We start from the raw sequence: 18,374 nt of genomic DNA, 5'->3' as shown, positions 1-18,374 counted from the left end.
GGGCTGGGCGGGCTCGTGTGGGCCTTGTGGTGGCCTTCCGGCACACGGAGGCTCGAGGACACACCCTGTTCAGTGCTCCTGTCCCGGGAGCCCGGCCGAGGGTACAGCCAGCCTGTCGCGCCGCGTGAGCTGTGCCGCCCTCAAGGACCCGGCCGGGCCGGGACCGTGCGGCCGTGACGCCGTCCTCCGCGCACCGGAGGCCTGTGGGCCGCACTCCCTCTGGCACACCCGGAGCACACTGCAGAGGGCGCAGGCTACGGCGCGGGCCCGTGACGGGGGCACACCGTCGCCTGGGTCCGCGGCGACCTGCACCGCCTGCTCCCGGCGGCAGGTCGGCGAGGCACGGTGCGCCCGGCGTCCACACCGGCTGCTGAAGTCTCGGGGATTCGCGGGTCTTCACCAGAAATGGCCGGAACCCGATAATCCGGCCAGCACCGCCAGCCCGAGGGCGGCCCCGTGTGGCTCCCCACACCCGGCCGGGACTGTCCAGGGCACCACGCAGGTGGCCGATGGGCTCCCTTCCACGACGGGCCATCGCCTTCCTGTGACGACGCTCGGGCCCCCCTTCCCTGGAAGGGGAACGAGGCGCACAGGCTGGGGGGGGGCCGTGGCAGAGCAGCCCAGGCCCGCGCCTGCCGCGTGCCGAAGGCCATCGCCACGCCGGCCGTTCACGCCACACGGACTCACACGCCTGCAGCCGTCGGCGGTTTTTAATTCATTAAGCAGGAAGCGAACAAACAGCAAAAGGGGGGGGGGGGTCCTCGAATGGTTTTCTTCGGAAATAACTTTTAAAAATCAAACAACTGTTGTCACGTCGAGCTGCATGAGACTGCGGCTGCAGAGGGGCCCCACGATCGCGGCCCCCAGGGCGGCGAGGCCGTGACCCGGCCCCACTTGCCCGGCACACGCGTGAACCTCCGTGGGGGCGAGTCCCACCCGACGCGCTGCTCGCCGTCCCTCGTTTCCTTATTCGCCCAGATCGCACACAAGAGGAAACACGGCCGCTGGGCGTGAACGGCGCGGGGGTGGGGGGGTCGCCGGCCGCAGAGCCTCCCCCGGCCCCCAGCCCCGGCCCCCAGCCCCCGGCCCCAGGCCCCAGCCCCCGGCCCCGGGCCCCGAGGCGGGTGCGGGAACAGCCGGCGGGCTTCCCCGGCAGACGCCGCGAGCTCCCCGGAGCCGCCCGCCACCCTCACTTCCCGCCGCTCCGCACGCGGGTCATGATGTCCGGGAGGAGGTGGCTTCTGTTGTCCCTGGTGACCTGTGGGAAGAAGAGACAGAGGGGGCTTCAGAGTCCCTCCCTCTCCTCAGTCCTGTGACAGGTGACGTGCGGAGAGGGAAGCAAGGGTTGTGGGGGGCTATTCTGCACAGCAAGTGTGACCCAGAGCACCCCGGAAATGGCGGGGTGGGCGAGCCCCACCAGCAGCCTCTGCCCGGAGGCTGGGTCAGGAGTGAAGGGGTGCGCACGGACAGACCGCAGAAGGACGGCCGGAGCGAGGTGCCGGGGCCGGCCCGCCCCTCCCGCGCTGCCACGGGGCCCGAGGGCCACCTGAGAGCTCGCTAGGGGCCTCACGGGGAGGCCCGCCCGGGCCCGCACGCCTCGCTCCGCCGGGCGAGGCTCCACAGCCCCGCTGTCCGCGCGGCTGCTGGGTGGCCAGTGCGGCTGAGGGACTGGGCTTTTGTTCTGTGTGGCCGTGAGGGCTGCTGGCCAGCGCCCTCCCCCGCCGGCCCCACGGCGGCCGCCGCCTCTTCTCCCCGAAGCGGGTCGGTCCCAGCGGAAGCCGCTACCGGGAGCCGGCGCCTGCGTGCCTCTGTGCCCCCAGCCCGGCCGACCCTGGGGCGGAGCAGCGGTGCGGCCCGGCAGCTGCCCCGCAGGCCCGTGCTGCCCGGGGGCCACGTCACGTCCCACAAAGGCCCAGGAAGTGAGACCCAGCGACCCTCTCGCAGGAGGGAAGCCACGCGGCCAGCGCGGGGCTGGCGGGCGCAGGGGACGCGGCACTCACGGCGAACACTGTCACGTCACTCCTGCTCCGAATCTCCTCCACGAGGGCCAGCGGCTTCCCCCGGGCGACTGGGATGGTGCCGAGGACCACGGCCCCCGGCGTGGACAGCACCTGACGCACGGCCTGGATGAACGGCTGGCTGAACAGCTCCATCTTCCCGATCTCGTCGATGACACACACTCTCTGCCCCGGGCCACCGCCGGAACCGGCCTGAGGATGACAAAGACAAACCGGGACACCAAGGTCGCATGGAGCGGCGGGCCCGGGGGGCCTGCCCCCCAGTCCCCGCAGGGCGTCGTCCGCGCCTCAGACACAGGACAGTTCCCTGAGCCGCCTGTCTCCTGGCGACGGGGACTGGATGGGGCGGTCCCAGCGTCCCCAGGCTTGTACTGACGCCCACAGACGGTGCGCAGGGCCCGGCGCCACAGGTCCGGGGGGCACGGCCAGCCGCCTCATCCACACTGGCCTCCCCCTGGGGTTCGGGGCGACTGGGTCCCTGGGTGCCTGGAGGAGGTCACTGCAGGAGGCGCAGGGGGGCGGGGGGGTGAAACTCTGAGAGGAGGCGTCTTGGTTAACAGAGAAAGCGAGCAGGCTGTGCCCTCTCGGCGGCTTCGCCCGGGGCAGGCCCTTCCCCGGGAGCCCAGGGGACAGGTGTGGGGCCGGGAGTCTGAAGGATGACGCCCAGCTCCTGACCACCGGGGTGCACGGGCGTGACCGCGTGTCACAGAGGTCAGACCCAGGGCCAGCTGCCTCCGTCTTGGCCTCTCTCAGTACCCGTCTCTCCCCCTCGCCCAGGTCCCTTGCTCTGGGTGACGTGGCTGCCGTGCCGTGAGGACATTTGAGGAGCCGATGGCGGGGTCCACGAGGAAAGGAGTCATGGGCTCCCAGTGACCAGGAGAGCGAGTGTGGAAGTGGCCCCTGCCCCAGCCGGGCCTCGGGACGTGGCCTGGGGACATACGCCCACCTGCCCACCCCGCCAGGCCACTCCTGGATTCCCGTGAGGTGATAAACGGTCATGTTTCAGCCACTGGATTCGGGGTGATCCGTCACAGACAAGCACCAGGTAAGCAGCACACCCCGGGAAGGCTGGTGTGGCCCGCAACGGCTCTTCCGAGGCAGGGACGCGACGGGACCCACGGAGCCGCGGCGAGTGCTGCGTGACGCCCCGGTCTGCGTGCGAACGGCCGCTCCGGAAACCGTGCGCCGGGCGGAACCGCGGAGCACAGCCCGCCACCGGCTCGGGCCCCGGGAACGGAGCGCCGGCGGGGCTCAGCTGCTCTGCTCGCGTCGCAAACACCGAAGCCGCGTGGCCGGTGGCAGCGTGCGTGTGGCGGCCAGGGACGGCGCGGTGCGCGGAGGGTGGTGACTGCGCCCAGCAGCTGGGCGGATCCCGGGGGGGAGGCCCCAGCTGCGCGGGGCCAGGAGGGGGGGACGCGGGGCCAGGAGGGGGGGACACGGGGCCACCGCAGGTGGCTCAGGGCAGCGTCGCTCTCCCTGGTTCCTGCCCGACGCCCCCAAACGCGCGTCTCTGCCCCGGAGGGGTCCCCTGCGGTCCTCCGAGAGCGGCCGGGACGATCTGGCTGCGCGTCTGCGAGGCGCTTCGTGTTGACCCTTCGGCGGTTACTGGGGTGTGCATCATTTTCCTCTTTCCCGTGGAACGGGCTGACGCTGCCAGGCTGAGCTGGGGCGGCCACTGTCCCCTCCACGGGCGGGGCGAGGGGACGAGGGGGAAGGCAGTGAGTCACTGCTGAGTCCAGACTTGACAGACAAAAGCCAAATGCGGGAGGAATGAAACGGCCGTCGGCCGCCTGCTCGTGAGCGCGCAGACAGACAACCCCGCGGGCGCGGGCCCGTGCAACGGCCGGTCCCCCATTCGGGGCACACAGACACCCCCAGCCTGGACTTCCGGGCTCGTGGGTCTTCGTGACAGACTGGTGGCGGGACAGGGCATTGGCCACCACCGGCCCCGTGACACGAGAGGCCGCCCTCCGCAGACGACAGCTACGGTTCTCGGCACCTTCACTCCGCAGCTTAGCTGAGCCCTGACTGTCACAGAAAAGCAGAGAAGCAGAGACATGAAGACGCCGGTGGCCGAGGCCCCGGATGCGTGGGGGGCACGCTGACGAGGCCCGCCAGGGCTGGGGACGCCGGAGGCACAGGCCCGACCGCACAGGGCTGTCCAGGCCATGGGAAGGACCCCAGGCTTAAAGGACGGGGCAACCGAAACTTCCAGAAGGTTGATAAGTGCCTCCTGACACAGGCCAGTGCCATTAAACTTCCACGCAAGTAAACCAGTCCTGCGTCCACAGCAGATTAAACGAAACCCCGCTCCTTAACAGGGTCCCCGAGGCCCCGCCCCTTCCTGCCTCAGAGCTCGGGGCCTCCAGGTGTCTGTCTGCTCCGTCACCCTGAATATTCTCCCGAGACCCCCCAACATTCTCTCCCTGAGGCGATGGCATCTTCTCACCTCTCATTTGTTTAAATGTCGCTCCTCAGAGCTCCGGCCCGGGCCAGTCGGCCCCTTTCACGCCCCCGCACAGAGCCCGTGTGTCCCTCCCAGCGGGCATGACCCCGTGCCCAGCACCCTCCCCATTTCCCACTGGACCGAGAGCTTTCTGAGAGCAGAAAACACGTCTGTTTTGCTCATGACTGTCGACCCAGGATTTGATAAATATGTGATGAATAAATGCAAAAAACAAGTACCACATCATCAACGAAAGCAAAAGCTGGTTCTGTGAAAAGATCAACTAAATTGATGAGCCTTTGGCTGGAGTGCCCGAAAAACAAAGACTTAAATAAATAATTAAAATTGGTCACGTGTCTATGGCCAAGCCCTGAACAAGCCCCATCCTGTCTGATCTCAGAAGCTAAGCAGGGTCAGGACTAGTCAGTACTTGGATAGGAGACCACCTGGGAAGCTCAGGCAGTGAAGACACAAAAAATTTTTTAAAATAATAATAAAGAATTGTAAGCTGACAAGGTCCTTGCAGTCTGTGAGGCCAAACAAGGGTTGCTTCGCCAAACAAACAAACAAACAAACAAAGGCATGAAAGAACAGAAGAAGTCAGACCTTACAAAATAAAAAGGATTATAGAAAAATACTGACCAACTGTACACCGACAAATAACTTAGATGAAAGGAACAAATAACTAAAAGACTTAACAAGAAATAAAAAATCAGCATCTGTATAACAAATAAAGAGAATGAGCTTGTAATCAAAAAGTTTCCCACGAAGAGAAGCCCCGGCCCGCTGTGTTCACTGGTGAGGTCTATCAAATGCTCAAAGAAAAATACTAACCCTATACAAACTCTTCCCAAAATTAAGAGAGGAAGGAACACTTTCCACCTTATCCTGAGACCAGTATTACGCTGATGCCAAAACTAGACGTTACAAGAAAGGAGAGCTACAGACCACCTCCCCCACTCATGAATGCAGATGCAGAAATCTTCATAAAAAACAAAACAAAACAAAAAACTAGCAAACCGAATTCAGCAACATACAAGGATTGTATACTACAAACAAGGAAGATTTATCCCAAGACAGCAAAATTGGTTTAACAATTAAAAAATCAACAAACATAATACACTGAACTAACATAATAAAGGAAAAAATCACATAATGACAAAACTCAACACTTCATTGTAAAATACTAAGCAAACTAGGAATAAAAAGGAACTTCTTCAACTCGGCAAAGCCATTGACCAATAACCCGAAGTTGACATTACGCTTGGTGCTGAAAGACTAAGGTCAGGACCAAGACAAGGATGCCCACTCTCCACACTTGTGTTCAACATTATACTGGAGGGTCTGGCCAGGGCATTTGGCAAGAAAATGAAATAAAAGGCATCCGAAGTGGAAAGCAAGAAGTAAAAGTATCTCTATTTGCAGATAATATGATTTCGTATATAGAAAATTCTAAGAAATTCCCTAAAAAATTATTAGAACTAATAAACAAGTTTAGCAAGCTTGCAGGATACAAGATCAATATACAAAAATCAATTGTATTTCTATAAATTAGTAATGAACATTCCAAACATGAAATTAACAATGAAAACAATTCTAATTACGATACCATCAAAAATATGAAATATAAATACATATACATGTGTCTGTATATATATTTTTAAAAGAAGTGTTAAGACTTGTATGCTGGAAATCACAAAACGACATTGTTGAAAATAAATTAAAGATCTAAGTAAATAGCAAAACACCTCATGTTCCTGGATCAAAAGATTTAATATTGTTAAGACGACAATATTCCCTAAACTGACCTGCAGACTCGATACGATCCCCACCAAAACCCCACCTCCGGCACTCAAGGCAGTATGGCACTGACATGAGAAAAGATGCGACTGGCGTAGGACAGACGGAACAGAGTCGCGAGTCCAAAATTAATCCTCACGTTCACGGTCGATGGTTTCAGTAAGAACGCCGAGACGATGAAATGAAGCGAAACGAAACGATGATCTTTTCAATACGTGGTGCTGGAACGACTGGATATTTACATGTAAAGGAACAAATCTGGATCCATACCTCCTACCACACACACAAATTAATCCAAAGCAGACCACAGCCCTAATTTATAGTACAGCTACAAACTAAAAAATCACAGAGGAAGAAACCTTGCGAAATCACGTTAGGCAAAGCCTTCTCTGATAAACCACTAAAAGCACAAACAACGTAAGAATAATAAACTGGATTTCTCGAAATTAAAAACATTTGTGCTTCAAAGGACACCATCAAGAAAGTAAAGACAATTACAGAACGAAAGAGTATACCTGCGAATCACATAGCATATATCCCTCTACAGGCTGGTATCTAGAACTCATAAAGAAATCTTACAACTCAGTAATAAAAAGACAACTAAGTCAATTAAAACATGGGCAAGAGAAATGAACAGACATTTCTCGGCATCACTAGCCATTAGGAAAATGCAAATCAAAACCACTGTGATCCTGTTTCACACCAACTAGAAAGGGCGAAATTAACAAGACAGATGATAAAGAGGTGTGGAGAAACCGGAACCCATGTCCACTGCTGGTAAGAACATAAACTAGTGTGGCCGGTTTGGAAAACGGTCTGGTAATTCCTCAAAAAGTTCTGGATAGAATTAACAAATGACCCAGCATTTCCACTCCTAGGTGGGTATCAAGGGAACCGAAAACGTGTCTCCCCAAAACCTTGCACACAAGTGTTCAGGGCAGCATCATCACAAAAGCCCCAGAGTGGAAGCGATCCGAATGCCCGCCCACCGATGAACAGGTGATGGTGTGTCCGTGTGATGAGCTGTAAAAAGCAACGGGGTTCTGAAGCGTGCCACGACCCAGGTGAGCCCCGAGAACATCACGCCACGGGAAACAGGCCAGACCACGTGTCGGGCGACTCCCCACTTAGAGAACGTCCAGAACGGGCAAACCTGCGGGCAGAGGGAGTAGGGCAGCGGCTATCGGGGACCGCGGCGGGGTGGGGGCGGGAACGAGGAAGCCTGCTTAGCGGGTATGTTTCCTTGGGGGAGACGGAATGTTCTCAAATTAGAGTACGATGACGGGGAGCACGGCCCTGTGAACATACTAAAAACACGGAATTCTGCATTTTAAATGGGTGAATTGTAGGGTATGCAAATTCTCTCTCAATAAGCTGTTTTTAAGAAATAACAGGCGATCCAGCGATGCGTTCGGGGCTTACCATTATGTTCATATAATGACGTTTTCCTAAACACTTACTTGTTCCACTGCGAAAACTGGATCAAGTATAAACGAGGGGAAAATACAGGAAGACTTATCTTCGGGGACGGGGCAGCTGGGCAGCGATACTTCACATCTACGAGGCGAGGAATCCGCTCGGAGTTCAGAGGGAAGCGGACTGCGTTGCGTGTCCGGGTTAAGGCTCAGTCACTCGCAGACGTCTAAACTATGAGGTGCAAGGCCGCCCTCCCCTTCACAGCAAAGGCTGCGCGGCTGCAGGCCGGCGACCCCCACGCCACCCCAAGGACGGGGGCCCAGGCGGCAGAAGCCACACACTCACGTCGCTCAGCGCCGGGAGCGCCAGCTGCTCGAAGGACGTCAGGTCCACCACGTACTGGCCCACGCGGCAGCCCCGGCCTCCCGGCGGCGGCTCCGGCCTGGGGGAGGAGACGGTGAGGCGCGCTCAGCGGCCCCGCGCTGGCTTCGGGGTTCCCGCTGCCCCCCTGAACCCCTGGCTAAGCCGCCCGTGAAGCCGCCCGCACAGGGCGCGGGTGCGAGGCTGAGCTGGACCCGCGCTCTCCCCTGTGCCCAGGGTGCCTGCCCGGCGGTCCGGGCGGTGGCGCCCCGACCATCTCTGAAAAGCAGCCCGAGAAGCCGGGCCATGAGCCGCAGAGATGAGCTCATCGCTCAGCGGGGCACGCGGTGCGACACGCGAGGCTCTTCTCCTGTCTGCACGTGGAGGTGTCAGCCTCCGTTTTCTTTCCCTGAGAAATCCAGGCGCCCAGGGCCCTTCGGGACAGAAGAGCCCGCGCGGCTCGACCCTGCACCGGGGAATGAAACCCAGAAGCGAAACCTCAGTACCCAACTCGGGATAAAGGTCCCCGCAGGCCGGACAAGGTGACGACGTCGAATCCTATTCTTCTTCCTCCCTGTCTGACCTCCTCCGTGTAAAATCCATCGACAGGGACACCAGAGGACTTCAACGCCGCGCTGGCTTTCTGGATCAGCGTTGTTTTCCCAACTCCTGAAAAAGGAAGACCCCGTGAGGGAGCGCTCCCCGCGAGGACCGCACGGCGCCCGCGACTCCGAGGGCCGCGGCCGCGGGAGAGACGGCTGCGGGGGCCTCGAGAACGGCCCCCTCGCTAGGTAACCCCGACCGCCCCGGCTGTGGAAACTCTTAAGGCCGAGTAGAAACACGCTTTGTAAAGATATAAGTGGTGCCTTAAAGTTTACTTTAAATTCTGAAACATTATCAGTTGCGTCACGCACACCACCCCGGAAGCGACTGAGTGGGATGCTGATGCCAGCCGCAGTCACTGAGGGGCACAGCTGGGCCCGGAGCCCCGCGCAGTTCTCCGACGTGTGGCGAGCGCGCGCCTGGGCCCTCGTGCGTTGCTGTCACGTCCCCGATGCCACCGTTTGCGTGAGACTTGGAGGAGGAAACCGTTACCTAAGAACGGATGTTTCATTTCGAGGATGCTCACAAGGGTGCTCGGGGAGCCCCGATGACTGGGCGGCCACAGCAGCACAGCCGACCCGAACCGGGCAGGGGTTGCGGTGCTGGCCCAGCTCTGACCCTCAGCTACTGCTACTTCAGGAAAGTCCCCGAAGCTGTTTCACGCAGACAGGCGGCGGGGGGAGGGGAGGGAGCTCAGGTAAACCGGGGCTTTTCTGAAGGGCAGTTTCAATGCAAAGAGCAGGTCAGACAGCTCCAGCACTATTTGGGTTCCGACTCTCCCACAAAGCCGACCCTGAGGCAAAGGCACACTGGGAGGGTGGCAGCTGCGTCATCAAGCGAATGGTCACCACAGGTCCTGGAGCTCAACCCCCCTGGGGGATCGGAAGAGCCAACTTTGCACGCACAGCTCAGAGGGACCCCACCCCCGGGGTGAGCAAGCAGGGCGTTTACGTCCATCTGGCACGGGCTGGAGGCCGCCAGACCTGTCCTGCGCACAGGCAGAGTGGGCTCCGGTGACCAGAGGCAGCCCTCCACGCTGGGTCACAGCGGGACGGCTGGAAGTCGGGGAAAACGCCAGGTGCCAAGGAGACACAGTGAGGCACCGACAGCGAATGTAACAAAAAGCGACCTGAGAAGATACAGGGCCTGGACATGCAGCGACTCGGACAGCGAGCAGAGTGCGGACCGAGCTGCCGACAGAAGCTAACGGAAACAAACAAGAATTCCTAAGGAGAAAAAGTTGGGCATAAAAGGAAAAGAAATGATAGGTTCTGACACCAAACGCTGACTACGGAGCTAATCAAAACCATGTTATACTGCAGCAGGAGAACGGGCGGAAACAGGTGAGCGGGCCTGAGCGGGCACAGGAGGCCACGCCGCAGAACGATTCGGGTCTTTCCACTATGCGTCCGGAAACCTTTATGAAGGAGGAAACGGAAAGAAGAGCCAGCGCTGGCCTGGGGGCCTCGGTCCCCACCTGCCTCCAGGACTCAGGCAGGAACAGCCACAGTAACAGGTCACCTGCTACGGAAAACATGGGTGTCTTGGGACCGCCCTGCTGGAAAACTGCAGTCCAAATCTCAAATAAAGGACCGGCCAATCGACTCAGAAGCCGGTCCTTTGCAGTATTAGGGAGTACCCTTGGGTATTAGAAAGTTCTCAGCGGAGACTCAGAGACATGGACACTAGACTAATGGTTATTGGGGAGGAGGGTAGATGGGGTGAAAAGGGTCAAATATGTAAAATTGGAAGTTAGGTAAATTACATCAAGTGAAGATATATAGATACAGATAAAGATATAGATATAGATAGACATAGATATGTCCTCAAACTACCCTCCTCCTCACCGCTCCCCTAGTGCTTGGTAAAATAAAATTCCAAAGTCTGCAAAATTAAGGGGAGCCTTTGCTACTAAACATAATCATTAAAATAAAGTGGCAGAGAATTCTAGGCCCAGGGTTACAATCTTAGGTATCTGAACTCACTGTTAAGGTATACCTGAGACCCACCTTGCAAAGGGCCTGCAGAAATCACTTCTCCACTCACTCTCAGCCCACCTTTCTCTCCCAGCCTGTCTGAGGCCACCCCACACCTGCCTCTTCTTTCAGTCATGCCAGATACCTGGGTAGCACCTTGGTTTTAAAAGCATCACCAACTCCAGTCTCTCATTTGACCTCACACTGTCCCATTCACAGGTGAAACTCCACAGCCCAGAGGGTTGAGGGATTCACCCGACGACAGGTGTTGGAGGGGACATGCACAGACACGGGGTCCCAGAGGGGGTTCCCGCAGTGACCAAGGCTTCTCAACTCGCAGCCTCAGGCGTGGAGGGAATTTGGGGGTCAGTGAACTTGGGTGGGAATAAAGGTTGCACCTTCTGTGCCACCGCCCTTCAGCTGACGTTCCCACTTCCTCCAGTACGAAGGTGGCCAGAGCCACCGCGCCAGCGGCAGTGTGACCCCACCAGAGACTGGACCCCCTTCCCGCCAATCACGGCTGCAGCAGACCTCCAGAAGCACAGTGTGTGCCCATCACCCCCGAGGCCACCGTCGCGACTGCTGCCGCGGGACTGGCCGTCTGCTGCGCCCGCAAAGACCCCCGGAAGTCCCCGCGTCGCAAGCTTGCCCTCCTTACGGCAGCGGGCTTCATTTCCAAGCCCCCTGTCCCAGGTCCCTGAAACCCCGCTTTCTGGGCAAGGGTGCGTCCGCAGGCGGCAGACCACCCGGCCTGGGATTTAAGTTCCAGGCTTCCGCGGCTGGAGCCCCGGGGCCCGCCGCCCCGGGCCGCGCGCCCCCACGCCCACCCCTCGGCCACCCCGACGGGCCGCCGGCTGGTCACGTGGAGGCCGCATTCCCACGCCCACCCCAAGGGGACTCCGGCAGGTCACCTGGAGGCCCCGTCAGGAACACGTGCCGGCCCATACCCAGGGGTCGCGGCTACGGACACCAAGCGACTCCGGGTGGGGGTCGGGGTCACGGTCCAGGCCCCGCCCACTGCACGCCACAGGCCCCGCCCGGCCGGCCGGAAGCCCCGCCCCCGTGGCTGCGCGTGCGCCTCAGCGCTGGGCCGCAGGCCGCGCATGCGCCGTCGGCTGCCGGGCTCGGTCGGCCCGGGCGGTGTTGGGGGCGTGGCCCGGGCGGTGATGGGGGCGTGGCGGCCCCGCCGTCGCCGCGCGCAGGCGCTCCCGCCTCGGTGCGGCGCTCCGCGGGGAGTTCGCGAGGAGACGTGCGTGCGGATGTCGGCTACTGAGCCCGCGCTGAGCCACGGGAGGCTGCGGTCGGTCCCGAGACCGGACCTGCGAGCCGGATTCCCCCACCCCCGGCCGCGGGACAGCCCCGCCGAAGCAGGGCGGGGCCCGGCAGCCCTCCGCGGGGGCGCAGGCTCTGCCGCGGGCCGGACTGTGAGCCCGGCGTCGTCGACCGAGGCCGCGGAGCAGAACGACCTGATTGACCCCGCCTGACGCCCGCGCCACCGCCACAGTTGGAGCGATGGGCCTTGGGCGAGTCCAGAGCATTTAGATCTTTCTATGCGCAAAGCTCCCCAGCAATTAACAAAGCCCTCCGGGGGCGAGAGCCCGGGGTTCAGCGACTTCCGCCCGCTCAGCTCTGTAGCGTGCGCGTGGACGCGGCGGGAAGACCTCCCCGTGCAGACAGCTAAGTGGCTTTCCCCTCACTTAGCCGTTCAACGTGCTTCAGCCAGCGAAATGAAGTGACCATGGCCTTGGGCCAGATTTACCTGCAAACCCTCTCTGTCTAACACGTGTGAGGTTTGACTTGTGATCAATCATTCTCCATCCTGGCCGAGAAAGCAATTTCAGGCAGAGCTCCGCTTAATTGGTTTGTGCCCACGTGGGACCTCCAGGCCTCCCCTTAGCCTGCCATGTACACCAGTCAGACGGCCTCCGTGTCTTGCTGTTTAAAGAGGAATCATCTAAAAAATATTGGGTCTTGACCATGTAGCTATCACCGTCAGCAACGTTTCTAACGCTGCTTCGCTGGTACTGCGGGGCCTTCCACCTGCGTTTATCTGTTACCTCCATGCAAACCAGAATTAACAGCTGCTGTGGCCCAATAAACCCACAGGCGTAGTTTCCAAAAGAAAGGAAACATAGTCGTATGTATACTCTTATTTTTATCAAAAACATATTAAAATGCTAATTAATGTAACGTTTTCCATCACTGAAAAGCAGTTTATATTTGCAAGGCTCACCAAAGGTCGGACTATTTTCTTTTGATGCTATACCTGGAATTCTGGGAGCTAGTGGCAGGCAGCAGTTTAGGTAACTCAAGGGACACAGTCCAGATGTGGAGAATTCATGTCTCAGAGAACAAAAAGACAATTCTTCCATGGTTGGAGGTTCTTTTTCCATTAGACACTATTTCTCTGGGTCACGACTGAATAGATGTCTTCACTTTATGATCATTCATTGATCATTCATTGATTTGCAGTTTCCTCTATGGGTTCCACATCAAAAACAGATGAAACACCTTATATTAGAGATTAACAACAAAAGAGAAGAGGACATAATCAGGAACACATTTTAAAATAAATAGGTTATTAAAGTACCGTATTGAAACTAACTTTTGCTTACTATCCGACCAAGGTAGAAGTACCTAAGGGACAGGTGATTCTGATTATTTTTCCCTGCAGCACCTGGGCGCAGGCTCCCTTTGATAGGATGCAGTCTATACGTATATGTATAAAGTCTACGATTCCGAAAGTCCAAAATCTCGGTGGTTTTCCTTGTTTTGCTACCTGTGATTTGCCAGGATCATCCCAGTTTTAAAACTACGTCCCGCGCCTTTGGAAGCCCCCTCAGTTCCAGGAGAACCTAGGGGGTCGGCCATCCTACAGGTAAAGGCCGGGAGCGTTTGAGGAGCGAGGCACTCGTTCAGGGCAAATGCCGCAGGTGATGGGAGAGGAGGGGGCGGCGAGAGCGACCGGCCCAGGGCGGGCCGAGAGGCGCCGGGACAAGGGGCAGCTCCAGGCTTTGCGTCATCTCCTTGCGAATGCGAACACCACACAGCTGTTCTGTTCGGGTTCATGTTCGTTCCGCTCAGAGCCCATCAGCGGAGAATCTATTATTTGCAAAATAATTTGACGCTTGTTCTGGTTTGAATCTGCCTCTGATGGGTAGAACCAAAAAAAAATAAACCACTGCATCTAATGAATATTCAACAGCTGATATAAATAGAGCTGGTTATTTAATATTCCCTCCCTCTTTTTTACTCTCTTCCCTCCCTCCTTCCTTCCTTCCTTCCTTCCTTCCTTCCTTCCTTCCTTCCTTCCTTCCTTCCTCTGCCTGACCGGAATCTCGTTCTTCTCCCCGGAGCTTTCTAGAATGACAGCGGCTGTCACATACGACCTTGCAGACCAGCGAACGGAGCCCCCTGGGTGAACTGGCCATGGAGTGGGCCGAGCAGGAATGCTGTTCCACCCCGGTCACTTCGGGTGTGGGCTGGCGGGCCTTGCCGGGCCCCTGCCGCTGTCCTGCCGAGCGAAGCAGACGCGCCCGCCTCTCAGCTAGCTCAGCGACTTCAGGAAGTCTCTCTCCCCAGCTCAATGGCCTTTAGTCAAGGGTCATCATCCCTCCCTATAAATCACTTGCAGGGGACGCTAATCGCTTTTTAATTTGGTCGAAATAAATCAGCCCAAGAACTGTTTGCACAGTGTGGCCCAGGCACAGTGGGCTGCGGGCTGCGGTGGGCCACGTGCACCCTTCAGGAGCCGCACCCCCCCACACACCCCCCAACCTCACCCCCTCGCCTGCATCCCTAAGGGCTCCATCCCACCGGCCATTATCCATCCATCCATCCATCCACGGAGGTCCTGCCGACTGAAAACCAAGCGGAAGCCTCAGGAAAAATTCATCTTCCTTTTATTGCATATTTTTGACCTTCCCGGAGGGGCCACACGCACTGATTCCCGTCCCCAGGGAAACTCGGCCATCCCCTCCCAGCACCGAGACAGCTGAAAGGCACAGGGCAGACGGAGGAAGCGTTACATCGTGACAGACCAATACGCGATTTGGGGCATTTTTAAGGCAGGGGCTGTGCTTCCCCGCTGTGAACAGCCTCACGCTGGCTGGAACCGAAGATCCCGGATTCTTGATTTCGGTCCGCGGTGTGAGATAGAGCAGATTCAGAGATGCGACAGAGAGCCCACTGCGCCCGAAGGCCCCTTCCCCCTGCCCTCATTTCAGAGGCGCCCCGAGCCGGGCCAGGAGCGGGGTAGAGGTGCTGGGAGAGGAAGCGACCGGACGCCCGGTCCTGCCCACTGTCCGCGGACCCCAGCGTTTGAGGAGCTGAGGACAGTGGCCCCTGGGCCGTCCTGCTCCGTACTGAGAATGCCCCATGCCACCTCGGGGCAGGGGAGTGGAGGCGAGGGCTCCGCCCCGTGGGAGGACTGGGCCGACCCGTTTCCCAGGGCTCCGCTTGGAAGGAGGAGAGGCGGAAAGTTCTGACACGCCCGGAGGGACCGCGGGGCCTTTGCAGGTGCCGCTTCCGCGGCTCCCGGCTTCCTCCATCACCGTCTCCCCCCGGCTGACGTTTATTCACCGTTCCCGTCCCCCGAACACGCCAAGTGTCCCTGACATATGCTCCCTTAGCTCCCTGAACTGAACGTGTAGTTCATTTCATCTTCCGCAATTGTAATTGAGTTGTTAGTTATTCAAATTTATTTAATGATTACTTCTCTGGCAGAGTAACAGCTTTCCGAGAGGGAACCAAATCAGCCTCATTCACCACTACAACCCCAGCACTTAGGTTCAATTAATGCTGGCTAAATAAACAAATTTCTGACTCAATAATTTATCTTTCAGTGGAAGATTTTTGAAAATGTTCCTCCATGGTGAAGATATTTCGGAAAGGAATACAAACGAATAGTAGTAGCCTGCTGTCCCTGTCGGCATTCGAAGAACTAAAAGCTCAATGTCTCAAGCGCGTTTATCACTTCTGCTGTTTGCGGAGGGTTCACTAAGTGTTCTAGGGTAACGAAGCATGCGCACGACAGAACCTTTGCCCTAAAAATATGTATAATGCAGTCCGGAAACAAGCACACAGAACCCAGTTCGACGCTGACACAAATAAAACCTACATAAAGGTCAATGCTCTGATCACGAACCCCTCACACCCGTGAGGACGGCTGCTCCTTACAACAGCAGCAGAAAACTAAGTGTCGGCGAGGACGTGGAGAAATCGCGAGGCCTGTGCGCTGTTGGTGGGCGCGCAAAAGGGCGCAGCGGCTGCGGGGCCAGTGTGCCTGCGCCTCCAAAAGCCACGGTTACCGCAGAGCCCCGGGGGTGCACTCTGGGAACGTACCCGAGCGGATGGCAAGCAGAGGCTCACAGCGCTGCCCTGTGCCCCCGCCCCCAGCAGCACCGCCCACGGCAGCGGGAGGGCCCCAGGCGACCATCAGAGGATGGACGGAGAAGCAGAATGTCGTGTGTCCGCACGGCGGAATGTCAGTCAGCTTTAAAGAGGACGGAAACTCTAACACACGTGAAGTGAGGCGGGCCCAAAACGACAAACGCTGTCTAGCTCCACTTACGGGCGGTCGCTGGCGGGGTCACAGCCGTAGTCAGAGAGAAGGCCGGGTGACGGGCTGGGGAGGGGAGGCGGGGGAGGGGCGTGATTGGTTAACAGGGACAGAGTTTTAGTTTTGCAAGGCGAGAAGAGCCCGGGGGACGGACAGTGGTGACGGCCGCACGACAGCGTGTGTCTGAACGTCACTGAGCCGCGCACGTGAACGCAGTGAAGACGGTGCCTTTTATGTTACGTGTATTTTACCACAATTAAAAAATGTTCTTCAGTCAACATGTGGAAAGTCAGGCAGAAGAAGAGAGGTCGCCAAAGGCGGGTGCGCTCCCAGGCGGGCTCCGGGGAGGGGCGGCTTGGCTGGGCCCGGAGGCCACCCCACTCGAGCGGGCGGGCAGCTGAGGGCCGGGAGCCAGGAGGGAGAGGGCTGTTGGGGACGAGCCCACGTCCAGGGCAGATGTCCTGCCCAGCAAGGGCTTTAGCTGGAGCTGGAACCCGGGCCTGGCAAACCGGCTCCTGACCCTGGGGGCTGGGGAGGGCCCGGAGGGGAGAGGCTCCAGGGCTTCTAATGCGGCCCCGCGGGCCTGGCCGCGAAGAAGATACGTGTCCCCTCTGTCCCTCGGAAGGAGCCCCAGCTAGACGCCCCCAGCACAGACTGCCGGAGCCCCAGGGCTGTCCTCAGCCCCGTTCTGCTCCTTTCCTGCGGCTGCCCCAAGTCCGAGCCTGTCTAAAGGGCTGACAGATGGCCGCGGAGGGCTGCATGTCCCCGTGTGCAGGCTGGACCGGCGGGGGCAAGGGCGGAAGGCAGGCGGGAGGGCCTGGCTCCGAGGACGCGATGGCACTCGGCACCTCGGTTCCAGGAGAGTTCGGCTGTGTAAAAGCCAGATCGGTTTCACTTAATTACATGCAACCGCGTGCACGCACGCACACGCACGCACACGCACACGCACACGCACACACTCCCAGCCACCACCCCACCCCGGGCGTCAGCCCCCGCAGACCCGAAGCTCGGCGGTGGTGACACTTCTTGTCTTCGGCACTCGGGGCAGGAACCCCAGACCCACTCTCGGCGTCGGCTCCCACCCCCACAGGCGCACGCACCGACGGCTGAGCTCGGCCACTTTTGACAGAAATAAATAAACATTTGGAAACGTGAACAGGTGCAGGACTGGGAATTCAGGCCGCTGAGCCGAGACCAGACACCAGACTCTTATTTCACCCTCGGCAAGTCATTGGGCTCCTTCGGGCCTCGGTGCCCATCACCGGGAAATAAAACTAAAATGCTGGCCCGCAGGATGCTGGGGTGTGCAGTGAGGACAAGCGCCGTCGCCCAGGGAGAAGTCCTGAGCCCCGAGCCGGGCGCCCAGTCACCGCCCACAGTGCCTCTGAGAAGCAGTCCTGAGACCTGTTTTCATTCTCCAGGGCTTTTTTGCTTTTACTTCTTTTTCTAAATTCTTATCGTGTGAGGTTTCAAACATGGAAAAATACAGAGGGAATGAAAGAATAAGCCCCACGGACGGAAACCCAGCCTCAGCCGCCATCAGCTCAGGGCCCATCCGCTTCCTCTCCGCCCCGCCCGAAACCCGCGCTGCGGTGTTTCAAGCAGAATACCAGCGCCACATCGTCCCGTCGGTAAATATTTTAACATGCCGCAGCATCACTGCCGCGCCCCAAATATTATTTGTGATACGATAAAATACCAACTCGGGGTTCGAATTTTCCTAATTAGCTCTTTTTTTTTTTTTCAGTTTGTTTGAGTAGGACCTCCCCAGGGTTCACCCATTGTCGTTGGCTGAAACATTTTGTGTTTAATGTGAGGGACCCGCCCACCTCGTTTCCTGTCATTTCTTCATTACAGATGCGATGGCTCCCCATACGGTCGCCCAGTCTGGGCTTTGCTGGTACGTCCAGGGGGTGCTGAGCCGGCTCCCAGGGGGTCGGCAGGGGGCTGAGGGCTCCGGCCTCCACCACACGCGGGTCCCCTGGCCAGCAGCCCTCCCCGCCACGACCCCTCGGCCCGAGTCCAGGGAACCAGGGCGGGGCATCTGCCTGTTGCTGAGTCAGTTTGTCCTGGCTTTCCGTTCCAAATGTTCCAAACGAGGGACTCTCCCAAGGGTGGGGCCAATATGCCCCGGGCCCTCCGCGAAGCAGTCACAGCAAAGCTTCGCCGGTCACCGACTGAGTTGGCCGCCGTGC

General features: G+C 58.6%; 1 protein-coding gene across 2 annotated transcripts; it reads right to left on the bottom strand.

The window, feature by feature from the left end:
• Positions 1–1,083: 1,083 nt before the first annotated feature.
• NTPCR (nucleoside-triphosphatase, cancer-related) lies at positions 1,084–11,660 on the bottom strand. 2 transcript variants are annotated; one of them, XM_036235590.1, is made up of 5 exons: positions 11,507–11,647; positions 8,547–8,709; positions 8,026–8,122; positions 2,001–2,210; positions 1,084–1,258 (listed from the first exon to the last, which is right to left on the bottom strand). In XM_036235590.1, exons 1-5 carry the CDS (start codon positions 11,562–11,564, stop codon positions 1,190–1,192), a joined length of 597 nt encoding a protein of 198 aa, XP_036091483.1. In that variant the 5' UTR covers positions 11,565–11,647; the 3' UTR covers positions 1,084–1,189. The 2 variants fall into 2 exon arrangements, with proteins under 2 accessions (XP_036091483.1, XP_016018868.2); XM_016163382.2 differs by having other exon boundaries at positions 1,086–1,258; positions 11,531–11,660.
• Between the last annotated feature and the right edge of the window lie 6,714 nt (positions 11,661–18,374).

Source organism: Rousettus aegyptiacus, unplaced genomic scaffold (assembly GCF_014176215.1).
Source record: "Rousettus aegyptiacus isolate mRouAeg1 unplaced genomic scaffold, mRouAeg1.p scaffold_m13_p_18, whole genome shotgun sequence".
Classification (NCBI taxonomy): domain Eukaryota; kingdom Metazoa; phylum Chordata; class Mammalia; order Chiroptera; family Pteropodidae; genus Rousettus; species Rousettus aegyptiacus.
This window is presented reverse-complemented; position numbering and strand designations above follow the sequence as displayed.

Coding starts and splice junctions, on each gene's coding strand:
- NTPCR (XM_036235590.1), bottom strand. CDS start 11,564: ATGGGCCGGCACGTGTTCCTGACGGGGCCTCCAGGTGACCTGCCGGAG. Junction 8,710..11,506: donor CCTGCCGGAGTCCCCTTGGG/GTGGGCGTGGGA, acceptor TTCCTTTTTCAG/GAGTTGGGAAAACAACGCTG. Junction 8,123..8,546: donor GGACCTTTATCCCGAGTTGG/GTACTGAGGTTT, acceptor CTCCTCCCCCAG/GCCGGAGCCGCCGCCGGGAG.